Source organism: Pleurodeles waltl, chromosome 10 (assembly GCF_031143425.1).
Source record: "Pleurodeles waltl isolate 20211129_DDA chromosome 10, aPleWal1.hap1.20221129, whole genome shotgun sequence".
In the NCBI taxonomy this organism is placed as follows: domain Eukaryota; kingdom Metazoa; phylum Chordata; class Amphibia; order Caudata; family Salamandridae; genus Pleurodeles; species Pleurodeles waltl.
This window is the reverse complement of record NC_090449.1, coordinates 1,024,571,015-1,024,585,155: the sequence shown is the minus strand read 5'-3', so window position 1 is coordinate 1,024,585,155 and position 14,141 is coordinate 1,024,571,015. Positions and strand designations below refer to the sequence as shown.

Here is a 14,141-nt window from a genome sequence, read left to right as displayed (position 1 = left end):
ATCCTCCAGTTTCAAAGTTGGTGGGAGCTCGCCTTTCAACAGTGTTTCTTCCAGAACTTTCCTCACGGGAGGCATTATTACACATTCCACATGCTTGAAAAATTCTTCGGGGTAGCTGTTCCTCCTAGGCTCCCTCCTGTTCTGCAGGTGATTCAGAGCCTCTCTCAGTTCATCATCCCCTATTTTGTCTTCCAGAGGAGTCCACATCTTCATTTGTGAGTCACTTAACTGGAAAGTATCTTAACAATTCATTTAGCATTGTCAAATTTGGTGGCTTTGTTCTGGCATACTGGTTTTGATACAATCCCCCAATTGATTGTCCAGTTGGGTGGGTGGTCCTAGTCTCCCATCCACGCGTTGAATGTAGCTATTGTGTCCCATGGCATCATTGCATTGGCAAAGCCAACGTTACAGTTTACTGGCTTTATCTCTCCATTGCTACACTGGCTTTGGGTTGTCCACCAGGCCATTCTGGCTTACTTTATTACTTTGTTGGTACACTGCTTTGAATTGCCCTTTAGGCAATTGTGGTTTCTCCCATGGGAGTTTATGTGAGTGTGGTGTAGTGGTGCTCTATATTTCTCAGAAGTCCCTGTTTCACAGATGCTTTATATTGGTTTTACATGTGCAAGAGTGGCTTCTGAAAAATATGTTTTTTAATTGACCCCTATTGTATCCTGTTACAATATAATTCAACACTGCTTGTAGGCCATTAAAGGCTTCACATAGGGTCTGAACCAAGTCATGCTTCTGTTCAAAGTTTCTGTCTGCTTTACACCCCACATGTGATATGAATTTTACTTTTTCCATTTTTGAAGGTTTTACCTCAAGAATGCCACTTGGGAAACACTGATAAGCACTAACCAACTGGTTTAAAACAGACAAGCACTGATGTTTTCATAACTATAGCCTTCACTGAAGGACCAGTCGATGTTACCTCTTCCTCCGATGCTCTCACGCCATTCATCCTTTCCCTCTGATTAAGAACAATAACCTCGCTCACCAGAGACTCAAGAGTTGTTGCAATTCTGTGGAGAGACAGTCCAAGTTTAACATTAATACAAACATGGAAAAATACACAAGGCAGATATGTGGCCATGTTGGAAAGCCTAAATAGAAGACGCATTTAATTTGAGAGCATATGGGACCTTCCCCCATTGATAACCACACTATGGCCCTCATTACGAGTCTGGCGGTCAGACCACTGCCAATGCGACGGTCCGACAGCCACATTACAACCCTGGTTGGACCGCCAGGGAACCGCCAGCTCCGCCAGATGTGGCGGTCCTAATCTGCCAGGGCAGCGCCATGAAAAATGCATTGGCATGGTCACCGTCCGCCGAACTCATAATCAGGCCCACAAAATCTAATAGCAGTGATGTTGTAGTCCTGGAGACCCAAGCGAGTATAATGTATATACAAAATGATAATCTGTGAAACTCTCTAAAGCAGCTAGTCCCTATAGTATACCTGCTTACGTTTATGAGGTAAATTCTGAATAATGGGCATTACGGTTGTGAACAGTGCAGAATGGCCTAATCCCCACTCTTGGAAGGCAGCCATAATTAACCCTCTGTTTCAAAATGGTAAAGGGGTGATCTGGCATGCTTTTGATCCATCTCCTTCATGGATATGGCCAGAAAATCTTTACTAAGGCAATCCACCTGCCAAACTCCAGATGAGGTGACCGCAGTGGTGCTGGCGGTCTCCCCACCGGCCCCATTACAACTTCCCTACTGGGCTGACCGCGGAAACAGCCCAGTGGGAACGGTGCAACAGCATTGTTCCCGGCTCATAATTTAGCTGCCAGCAATGCTGCCACGCGTAGTGTGCACCAGCACCCTTGAAATGCGCACTGTCTACACAGCAAACAGTGTGGATTTCAAGTGTGCTGGGCGGAGGACCCCTGTACTGCCCATGCCACAGGCATGGGCAGTGGAGGGCCCCCCCTGTGGCCACCTGCACTTGTTCTCTGTCAGCCTTTTCATGGCGGTCAGACCACCATGAAAAGGCTGGCGGAGAACAAGGTTGTAATCAGCAGGGCGGTACTGAGTTCAGCGCTGATTACAACCAGGACCTCCGCCAGTGCGTTGAGATCTTAGATTCTGGCTAGGATGGAGGTCGGTTGGCGGGTCTGCCCACCAACCTCATAATGTGTTGGTCGGACCTCCACAGCAGCGGCAGTCTGGACGCCTCCCTGAGTATGGCGGACTTGTGACCGCCAGACTCGTAATTGGCCCCCTTAATGTGTTCAGGGCAGGGTTTATGACTGGTACACCAAAATACTTTTGATCTCTTTAAAAGAGGCAGGCTTTCAATATGGCCAGTCCACAATGGATCATTGTTTGGTATTATGAGATGGGGTTTGGTGATTCTCTATTGCTAGAAGGTCTTTAATTTGGTGTGTTGTAGATTTGAAGTCAGCATTTGACTTTGTAGATTGCTGGCAACTATGGGATATTACTTCTGAATATTATCAATTCCATGTCTGCTTCATTTGGACACTTGGGCTAGCGTTGAAATGTGTGGAAAAAAGAAAATTGTCTGATGAAAGTCCAATTGGAAATGACATGAAACAAGTCTTTTTACGGGATCTACAATATTTTGTCAATTTTGATAAACTACATTGCATTGATGAAATCCTTTCCCCAAAGTTGGGAGTTCTTTCCTGGAGTCTCACTTGCTGATGATCCTGCTTTATTAGATTAAACCCTAATAGGACTGCAGAGGAAAACTGTTGCCACAAAAGAGTACTGTGAAATCAATAAATGAGGAATTAAAACAGAAAAAAATAATTATCTAACCAAAACATTTATACATTTTTATGGCGGTTAGCAGGTACAAAATTGAAGGTGGATAAAGAATTTATATTTGGAGCTGACTCATTGGATAAGAACTTTGGCTAAGCTCGCTAGTACCTTAGTCACAATATTGCACTTTCATAAAAGGAATGGGGCTTTTTATCTAGTGCCCCTTTAAAAGCAATTGCAGGCACAATTGTGTGTATGACATTATACAGCTGCAAATGTTAAGGTTGGTTGTTGGTTGAAGAATAGTAAAGATTAAGGGATGGTAATGAAAAAAGCCTTATTTCCTTAGAGGCTCAACAATGTTACAAACTATAGATGGGGGCTGGGGTTGGAGTATTGGGTTTTAATTGCCAAATGTCAGGCACTAAACTCCTTCTTAACGTTTAAGGAATTAGACCATCTGAAGCTTTCCAACATTTGTTGGCCAGATAGCCACAAAGATTCTACTAGAGAAATGTATTCAACCTATAAAATGTCTGAAACATTATTTGAGTAGTCACCTCTGCCTCCGGATTCTGGAAATCTGCAAGGAAAAAATGCAAAAAAGTTTGCACTCTTTGAAAGTTTGTATCTGGGTGTTTGAAAAAGACGTCGTTGGTAAAGCTGACTCATGACTATCTGGGGACACTGAGTGCTATAAAATACTATAAAATACATAAGTTGTTTTTTCTGGTGCCTCTAAAAGAAATACCTTTCTTAAGCTAAGCTTGGTGTGAATTTAGTTGACAATTGGGAAATATAATCTCAGTTAATAAAGCCAAAAATGGGAAATGTATTTATTTTTTAAATGATCCCTTTACGTAGACTCATATTCAATTTGATTGCGGATATTTGTTTGTTAAATATACGTCTCATGGTGTTATGTTTTCTGTTTATAATTGTTCAACCGATTAGCAACCTATGATCTTGTAGGTGAAATAAAATATTTTGATGTTGGGTATCCATTAGTGAATTTTATTTAAACAGTGACAAAGTTATTTTATCATAACTTTTAATTCATGTATATTTTATGACTTTTAATTCATGCATATTTTGAAACCTTTTTGTATGAAAGAAACTATTTTGATTGATTGGTCAGAATGTTTTATGTACACTTAAGGTGGGTGTTTTCAGTAAAGCCTGAATGAAAAAAGTGTAGGAAAAATATTTAGGGCTTTATTCAGAGTTTGAGTAATGGACTTCACCGTCAAAACACAGCAAATACGGTGCCGTAGTCCATAGTGCACTTGTAATTTTATTAACTTAACCATGTTTTTATTAATGCCAAGGAAATGCAGGTTTATAAAACTGAGCAGGGGCGGTTCCTCCGCCAGCAGCAGCAGCTGCAAAACTTTTACAGTAAAAACATAATAAATTGTGTTTATTATGTGTTTACTGTAAAAGGGGCGGGGACAGAGGCGTGACGGGGGGGGGGCTTGCAGCATGAAAGCAGTGGTAGGATTGGATGCAGGGCAGGCTGGGAGCCTGTACCTGCAATGCAAGACCGGAGCGGAGCGGATTTGAGTGGCGTGGGAAAAAGGTAAGTTTTTAAAAATTCTAATATCTTTTTTTTTTTTTTGACATCCACGCGCCGCCCCGCCCCTTTTCCCTACAGTGAGCCGCAACTGAATCTGAGCTTCATTCTAAATAGGTACTAAAGGGTCACTCAATATACCTCACCGTACGTAAATTATCAGGTTACTCACTTACATGGTATTCTGCGTTTTTTATCTCACAATAAGGCTTAATACGCAATATGTGAGTTTTCCACAACGATTACAGTATGGTTTATCGTTTATACAAACGTTTTCTCTCAGAAAATTTTTGCACATTTTTTCTGGCAACATTTGTGCAGGGGAAATTGTGTGTGTGCAGTAATTACGAGAAAACACAGAATATCGATTTGTGCACAGACCTGATTTTGTGCATGAATCCAGATGATCTCACTACTCTGAGTGAGGGCCCCTGTTGGTAAACATATTGTTGCTCTACAGATTAACAGATTTAATTGGGGCCACCTGACATTATGTAATATTTGTAAATCATACTTCGTTATTTTCATAGTGTAAACATTAAACAAATCATGGAAATTGTACATAGAATTGTTTTGTTCAAATACAATTAAGGAAACATACACAGAAAAAGGACATGGTACGCATAACACAGGTATTAGGCAATTTAAGGAAGTTAGGAGAAAAACTCAGGAAACTCTTTTGAAACTTTTAGACAATTGCTGTCCCTCTGCAGTGCTTGAGCAACTCTTGAAGAGTTTTGCAACAGGTGTGAGGAATGATGAGTTTCTTTAATCTATCAATCTAGTTAGTGTGTTTTTCTTTCTGGTACGTGATGGGAGGTTTTAGAAGATTGTCATGATTTTATATGCGAGTAGGGGGGCTTCTAATGGATTGGGAGGAAAGAACTCTTTTGTTGATAGTGCTTTGGCTTCCATGCGGTTTCAGAGTAGAAGACCGATGAATGATTAGGTGTTCCAAGGATGCCTGTGCTGTGTGCAGCCAGTTGTGAGGGATTTGAGACGTCAGCTAGTTTGACATTGCTATGGTCCGTGGAAAGACAGGTGATTGTACATCAAGTCCAAGCTCCACATTGTGGAAGTAGAACATGTGCATCTGTAGCTGGGAGCCCTTGGACAAGCAAGACTTTGTGGTAAGAGAGGTCTGTTTTAATAAGGGTTGCCCTTAATCCATTTTGAAAAAGTCAGGGATGATGCTATGACCAGGGATCTGCTGTTCATGGAAAAGGCATTTTATCCATAGGGTTTTGCTGAGGCTATTATGTAATTCATTGTAATTATATTTTCAAGTCATCTGAGAAGGTAATGGACCTCCGCACACTGTGAATGGGCTACACAAGTAGAGTAACTAAAAAACCTCACCTCTCAGGAGCTCTTAAGTACATAATCCATTGAGTTGTCGGAGGATGCCAGTCTCTATATATCTTTAGCTGGGTTGGTTCCTTAGCCATGACAGTGAAGCTGCACCAGCGTAGCAACATCCTGTGCTGTTCGTATGTTTTGTAAGGCTACCGAATTTGGCAGTGTTTTTCTGTGATTATTCAAATGAGTAAAATTGAGGTAACATTTATTTTGGAAATTCCTAATCCTTATCAACATAGCACCAATAGTTCTGAAGACCATGTGCATTTTTGATTTCACCAACTTTCATTGGTTTCCTGTTGTAGCTCCACAGGTACTCCATGATGAATAGATTCAGTGCCTCACGTGAACCCATCGGTCTTGGCTTCCGTCCCTTGGTTGTGATTGAGCTTGCAGAGGATGCTAATGAAGAAACCAAAGAATGGCTTGTAAAGCGGATCATGGACAAAAAGGAAAATGGAGGTACGTGTTAAAATGTGACACGACCACAGCAGCGCATGTCTGTTACACTATAAAATCCATTTTAAGTTGTTGATGCAATAAATTATAGGTGTGAGAAACACTGTGAGCATATCATGCTGCATACAGCTCATTCCCATTTAACTTCTTAATTTTAGCATCTCCTGTATAGTGTGTCAGATTCTACACTTATTTCTCGAGGCACAAGGGGACTCTCAACTATATGTGATGCATGAAGTGCATGACAGTTCTGTCTCCCCTGAACCTGCCCAACGAAGGAGTTCTTTCCACCATTTGGCTAGGCTTGGGCTCCTGGGTGCCTTCCAAAGCATAGAGATCTCTTGTTTTGCAAGGATCATGGTGAAATCCACAGGCCTTGCGGTGGTCCTACGGTTATGTGGTCGTGGGAGCCCCGCCAGTAGGTACACTAACAGGATGTGTGGGATGGATCTTTGTGTAATCTCATTGGTGCATTCAACCACCCTTTTAGCAAAATCTGTCAACTCAGGGCAGGACCACACCATGTGAAGCATTTCAGCTCCTTGTGCCCCACATCTGGGACAAGTCGCTGTATCAGCTCGAAAGAGGTGAATGATCTCACCAGGGGTGAGGTACCCACTATGCAAACAATAGAAACAAATTCATTTAAAACAAGCGTTCCTATAAACAGTGTGTATATTGGTGAGTATTGAGGTCCACTCTACATCGGAGATCGGTAGTGTGATGTCCTCCCACTTTTCTTGGAGCTTCCCCAGGGTCGTAAATATATCTAGCCACAGGGCTTGATATAGGCAACTGATTGCTTTGGATTGGTCCGTCTTGGTGTACAGTATTTGGCCACATGGATGGGGGGTCAGCTGATCTAGATCTCTACTAAGTACAAAGAGTCGCGTTCATAGTGCGATGAGGAGAAATTGGCCACCCAGTAACTCAAACGTGCTAGCAAAGTCATCAAATGTCATGAGTTCCCTATTCTGATAGAGGTCTCCCACTCGCATATTCCCATATTGGGACCAGTCTGTAAATCCTCTCAGTCCTGCGCCCGGGGCTATCTGCGAAAGTGCTTTTAAGGGGAGGTCGGGTCTGCTGGCCCAAGTATTTTGGAGGGAGCATTGCCAACAATAGGGAACAGCCTGTAGGCCCACAGTGTCTTCCTGAGGTGGTCGCCCAGGGTTCGGGAGGAGAGGGAGCAGCACGGAGCTATTTTGTCGAGTTCCCTTTTGGGGTCCTGTCTGGATGCAATCCACTGATTGTACCAATGAAGCTGTGCTGCACAGTACTATATTTCTAAGTCTGGTGCAGAGAGTCCCAAGTCTGTTGTCGGTCATTGACGTTTAGCGAAGGCTTCTCTACGCCTATCCAAGCCACATATAAGCTCCGTCATCAATGAGTTTAAGTCACAAAAAATCCAACTAGGAATTACAATGGGTAATGTCGAAAAGGAATACAACAACCTGGGAAGTGCCACCAATATAGCTACCACTATTCTGCCAGTGACAAACAGTGGCAAGGACTTCCAGAAGTCCACACTGGCAGGAAGTCCTCTGACTGCTGCCCCAACGTTGCCCTCTAGGAGGTTAAGAGGGTCATGGTAAATTTTGACCCCTAAGTATTTCAGCCATGTACCCCCCCAAATAACGTCCCGGAGATCCAGAGGTTGGGGTGTATCCTGTCATAATGGGAAGAAATGAGATTTTTGCCAGTTTATACAGAAAGATTAAATCACAAATGAGAGTACGGGGTTCTTGTAACGTGAGTAGGTCGGTAGTGTATCAATTATGACACTAGACCACTCGTGAACCTCAACTAGAGGTGAAATGTGGGTGAGCTGTGGTGTGGTGTGTGGTCTGTGAGGGGGATTTCCTTTACGGACTAGGTGGTTTCACACACTATATAGTGTCATGCTTCATCATATGACCACCTAGCCCCACCCAGGTAGGACAGTGCACCTGGGCGGACTCAACCTCACTGTTAAAAGAACAGGAGGGAGTGCGTAAATTAATTTTATTTCTGGAAAAGGGGATCCAGCTATGCTAGGGAAATAAAAACACCTACTCAGATACCCGGGTGGATTTTAATAGAGGGTTCTGTGTGGTGTGATTAAAAAGGAATGGGGAACCGGTGTGAGAGCAATGACTCACAAGGTCACCTGTCTAAAAGAAGTAGCCGACATGTTTCTGCCCTTGAAATTGAGCTATGGAGGGTCTCTGGGCATTCATCAGGGCGTTGGATCCCTGTTGCATATGCTTCTTGAGCGCTGCACAAATAATTACAATAGAAAAGGGGTGGAGGAAGGGCCTACCTTAACCAAGGGAATACCTGGGGAGGACCCTAACACTCGAGGCTAGTGGCCTCTGGTATCCTGGAGAGGGAGCGTCCCGTCCCCAAGCGGTCCTGAGGAGAGGTCGGTATAGGTGCACAGAGAGCGCCCATCTTTGATGCAAGTCTGACTATAAGGGGACGCTCCCTCTCCATAGCTCAATTTCAAGGGCAGAAACATGTCGGCTACTTCACGTTACAAGAACCCCGTACTCTTATTTGTGATTTAGTATTGTTTTTGGGAGTCGAGTACGGTTGTGTGTCCTTCTTCTATCTCCTTTCTCCCACATATACTCTCTCTTAGTGTAATGTTATACAGAAAGATTCCCAAAGCGCTCCAGCAATGCTATTGCTCCAGGTAAGTCCTTGTCTACGTTCTGTAAGAAGAAGAGCATGTCATCAGCATGAAGGGTGGTGTGGTGAATTTTATTTCTAGTCTCCGATACGAAGTAGTTGTCCTTGCTGTGCCAGCAAACAGTTCTACCACGATGGTAAACAGCAGTGGAGAAAGCGGGCACCCTTGTTAGTACCCCGTCCTATAATGTAGGTTTCAGATATTCATTTGCCAGTTTGGACCTGGGCAGTGGGTGCTGCATACAATAATTTGGTCCACTGTACAAAACCTGGCCCATGCCCATTTTTAGCATAATCTGATACAGGAAACCCTACTGGATTTCTCAATATCAATGGCAACTATCATTGCTTCATGTTTGTCAGGGAACTGAGATAAGTCTGCAAATGTTAATGGCTGCGTTGCCTCCCAGAATAAATCCAGCCTGGTCATGTGTATTAGCTGGGACCTTAAGGGAAGTAGGCAGGTTGCTAGGATTCAACTTAAAATTTTATAGTCCATGTTTAGCATGAATAAGGGGCATTCCCTGACATCGTGGAGGGGCCGTCCTGATTTCACCAGCGAGACAATCAGATCCTTGTTAGTGATAGGTGGGATGCGACCCAGCTCTCAGACTGTTGCATAGAGAGTGACCAATTGTGAGGCTAACTCATCAGTATATGCTGTGTAAAATTCCACAAGGAGGCCATCGGTCCCTGGTACCTAACCTCTGGCCATGGCTTTAATTGCGACTCTCACCTCTTGGAGTGTGATGACTCCTCCCAGGGCCTCCACTTCCTCCTGCGTGAGTGTCGGGAGGGCCAAGGAGTTTATGAAATCTCCCATCAGTTGGGGGGACTGTGCCGCTAGGGGTGGGGGGTGGGCATACAGCACGGTATAGTACCTTGCAAATCTGATGTTAATACCATCTTGGGTATAAAAGGTGTTTCCCAATTTCCAATTCTATAGCAAGAATCAAGAAGTTTATTGATGTGGGGTTAGCCAACCAAGCCAGAAAGGTTCCAGCTTTGTCGCACTCAGCGTAAGCGTGCACCATATATTCATGATGGTCGAAGCACCGAAGTTTTTGGTGTGTATAGCTAGTTGCTCCTTAGCATCTAGGAGTTGTCAGTGTATGTCTGAGTTCCTGGGTCGGGTCACCTCAAAGTCTCGCAATGCTCTTTCAGGTGATTCTATCTTGCTCACTATTGCACACCAGACCCCATGACTTCGGCTATGCACCAGTCCCTGATAAATGCTTTAAATGCACCCCACTCACTTAGGGGTGAAGCAGTGGTGGCCACATTATCTGTAAAGTAGGTCTGTGTCACTTCACCTATACTGTGTAGAGAGACTTTGGCCTGTAGAACAGTGTCAAGGGTGGGTTCTTGGTGGGTCCTGAGTGGAGGCTGGTGCGTCCATGGTGATAGTATTCATATCCTGAGAGGAACCAATTTTAAGTAAAAAGGCAGCAAGATAATTGCACCAGGGCTGCCCCGACAAAAGGGACCACAATACAGGGCTCCCCTGGGCCAATTCTGGTGATTTTCAGGCAGAATATTACAGATAGTGGAGTTCAGCTGGGAGCGCCACAACTCTTGCCCTACTCCATTCATGGCCAAGCCACGCCCCCAGCACTGTTAAGCATTATGACGTTCTTGTGTATATGGTTAGAGGTGAACAGGATTTTAATAACAAAAGCGTTCAGAGAGTCAAGACAGACAATGGTGTACAAATGTGCTTTCTTCCTAACGCTAATCTTTTTCCACAGGTTTATAAGAAACCTACTATGTTAAGTAGGAGCTGCAGGTTCATATCACTTCAAACTAAGTAACTTGCCAGTTAGCATCATGAAAAACGAATGAATGAACTAATGAATAAATAGAACATTTGTAGGGCGGCTTTACTGAAAGCATCTTCACGCCCTGATTTAAAGATGACCCAATACTATGAGATAAGAGTCCTCATGTAGTACACAAGGAGTTTGATTCTCTAGATAGGTATGTGAACCTTAATAAATGCGCTGTCAATTATATAGGAACAAAAGTAATATTTTTAGGGAAAGTATAAATGATCTTTTCTTGCAAACAAAACACCTGAGGTACTACCCTCTTATACCTTCCTCTTGAAAATTGATAATGAAAGGTCTGATTGTGATGAACACTGTAAATATATACTAACCGAGGCATTAGACACCTTCATTGACTTCCTTAGATTAATTTGATTGCATGGTAAAACTCTGTAATTCTTATGTTTAGAGCATATGACACTAAATATTGTCTCAACTGCTATATGGCGTTAGTGTTTGGAGATGGACACAGAACATCATTAGAAAATAATGAACAAAAGAAGGAACAAAGTTGTGTACAGTCCTGGGACTTAGGACCTGATTTAGGTCTTGGCAGAGGGGAATACTCCGTCCATCTTATTAGTTATTAGTTATTATTTCCTATAGGGATCGTAATCAGGTGGACCCGATATCCATCACGTTTGTGACAGAGTATTCCCTCCGCCAGGACCTAAAACAGACCCTTAGGGGCTCATTATGACCCCGGTGGTAAAAAACACCCACAGCCGCCAAAAGACCGTTGCCGCGGCTACCAGCTGTCCGCCCTATTATGACCACAGCTGGATTTCCGCCAGAAGGATGGCGATAATCCGGCTGTGCCCATGCCAGCGGATGGCGGTAAGGTAACACCCCACAACACCCTCCACCCCCCTCCCCTGTCGGAGCACCCGACTTACCTGTTGTCAGTGGGTCCTACCGGCAGGAGACAGGACGGGGCACTGCTGCCAGTAGCAGCGCCACGCCAGTAGACCGCCGCAGACCGTATCATGACCCATAATACAGCCTGGCGGTGTTCTGCTGGTGGATGCTGCTGCTGGCAGCAGTGCCCCGTCCTGTCTCCTGCCGGTAGGACCCACTGACAACAGGTAAGTCGGGTGCTCCGACAGGGGAGGGGGATGGAGGGTGTTGTGGGTGTGTGTGTGTATGTCTGTGCGTGCGTGTATGCGGGTCTGTGTTGCGTGTTGTATGTGTGTGCATGTATGGATGTGTGAGTGCGTGTATGTTTTGTTCTGTGAATGCGTGTGTGCTTGTATGTATGTTTGTGTTTACGGATGTTTGTGTGAATGGATGTATGCATGCGTGGATGAATGTGGGAATGAGTGTGTGTATGCATGCGTTTGTGTGTGAATGAAGGTGCGTGTATGAAGTGTGGGGTCTGGAGAGGAAGGGGGGTTGAATCTGTGGAGGGGGTAGGGAAGACCCCTATCAGTGACAGGGAAGGGGTTCCCTGTCACTGATAGTGCCTACCGCCATGGTTTTCATGGCGGTAAGGTTGCCACGAAAACCATGGTGGTAGGAGGGCGCATAATCCCGCAGGTGGGCAAGTGACGGCTGCCGGGCTGGAGTGTGAAGTCTCCAGCCTGGCAGTCGTTACCGCCGTGGCAGTCGGTGTGGTACATTGGCGGTTTGGCTTTAGCCAAACCGCCAATGTCATAATATGGAGGAAAGTACCGCCAGCCTGGTGGCAGTACTTTCCTCCATACCACCGCAGCCCACCAGGGTCGTAATGAGGCCCTTAGTCTCCATAATCAGGTTTTAGCATTTTGTCATAAACTTTCCAGGGCCTTTGTTATTATAAGATACAAAGCTGGTTTTTGTGCTTTGCCCTCAACAAGTGGCAAAGAGGAGAACATAACTTCACTATGTACAGCTCCTATGAGAAGGAAACCCACATGATGGGGAACAGCTTATGATTTACCAAGATAAGTAACTTTTTGCTAGAAATTAATGTACAGTAAACAGATCTCTACCCATGTGAAAAATCTAACTGTACCTAAATGTAGTACTTTCCAAAATCGTGGACATCGTAATAAGACAATCTTTGAAATCCTATACTGAATTGGTCTGTGACTAATATGATTATTTTTTGTATTAAATAGGAGCTAAATACCTGTTTTGCTACCTGCTTGCAATGGTACTGGATGATTTCTGCTCATACTGTGACTAACATAACTAACATGATTTTGATATTAAGAGAAAGATCTTACGTTTTAAATCTTAAGTCAGACAAATATTGTTTATCAGATATTGTAACTGTTTGTATTTACATGTACACTCTAATACAAGGAAATGATCTGAACAGCAATTAAAATTTATGTTTCAATTCAATTATGGCAATTAAGCAGCTGCCCAGGCCCTGACTTACCTGAACCATCCCTCCAACCAGTCCAGGCCCTTGCAGACCCGGTTCCTGATCCTCAACCCTGCCTCGTCCTCCACACTTCTTTCGCTCTCTTCTCAATCTCTCTCTGGACTTTCTCTCTCTGTTTTTCACCCTGTGTGCCTCTTTTGAGCCTCTTGACCCTTGTGACTCTTGACTCTCTCAATCCCTTTCACCCTTGTGCCTATTTTTGTTAGCTTTCTGCCCCTTTTGGGTCTCTTTTACTCACTCTCCTCACCTTTCTGCTCTTTTCTTGGTGACTCTTGTTTTCCTCTTCATTTCCACCCTTTTGCATTGTGTGTCGCACTCTCCCTGCTGCCTCACGCCATCCAGATCCCCGCCCTCCTCCCCCTTACCTGCTTCTCTCGTGCCTCCTCTCCTGCTCTCCAGCTAAGCCCCTCCCACACCTCGCCTACCTCCCAGGACCTACTTAATGAGAGCCGCAGCACAGTCGCATAGAGGATGCGAGCTGCGGAAGCACCAATGGCAAACCCATCTGACTCGTCCACACCTGGACTGTGCCCAGCACCAGGGTCCTTGGTCTGACGCTTCACATTTCCCTCAAAGTTCACACTGACAAAAGAAATCACAAACATTGTCTTGGACATTTCCAGCTTCTCCAAAATGATAAGTGTCCCTATCGCACATGGTGAGTTTAGAGATGTGGGAATGCTTCTCTACAGAGTCTACTAAGATCCTTCTTAGCCCTAGTCAAAGCCATAATGTGCTCCGTGACTAGACCTGTCATAGCAAAAAGGAAGTTACATTGGTTTCCTTTGGGAGCACAAATCACAATGAAATTGTATGTTTTCTAGACTTTAAAGATTTGCAGTTAGAGCAACCACCTTGGCTGATGAGTAAACCCATTCAGATCAATTTTCAATAAATCACACCTTTATTTTGAAATCCTGAAAATTAGAAAAATAAAACTCTATCAAGTTTTCTTGAGCTTTGGCTCTAAAATTAATTGGCATCTCCCCTTCTGAAAGGCATTCAAGACTTTTTACTCTCAATCCATGTGATGCTTCGGGGGTTTTCTATCCCAGCTCTGTAGTTGACAAGGCATGTGTTAATCCTAAAGTTCTGTTACCCCTGTTCTATACGTCATGAATTTTTTTTTT

General features: G+C 44.1%; 1 protein-coding gene across 2 annotated transcripts in view; it reads left to right on the top strand.

The window, feature by feature from the left end:
- The window catches only part of ANO10 (anoctamin 10), a 515,470-nt gene that overhangs the window by 23,784 nt on the left and 477,545 nt on the right, over positions 1–14,141 (top strand). The window contains exons 1-2 of one of the 2 annotated variants that reach the window (XM_069211969.1): positions 4,279–4,329; positions 5,988–6,144. In XM_069211969.1, the coding sequence (XP_069068070.1) occupies positions 6,003–6,144 (142 nt within the window). In that variant the 5' untranslated portion in view covers positions 4,279–4,329; positions 5,988–6,002. Of the gene's footprint in view, positions 1–4,278; positions 4,330–5,987; positions 6,145–14,141 lie in introns of those variants that run through there. The other variant, XM_069211970.1, reaches the window with a different exon arrangement.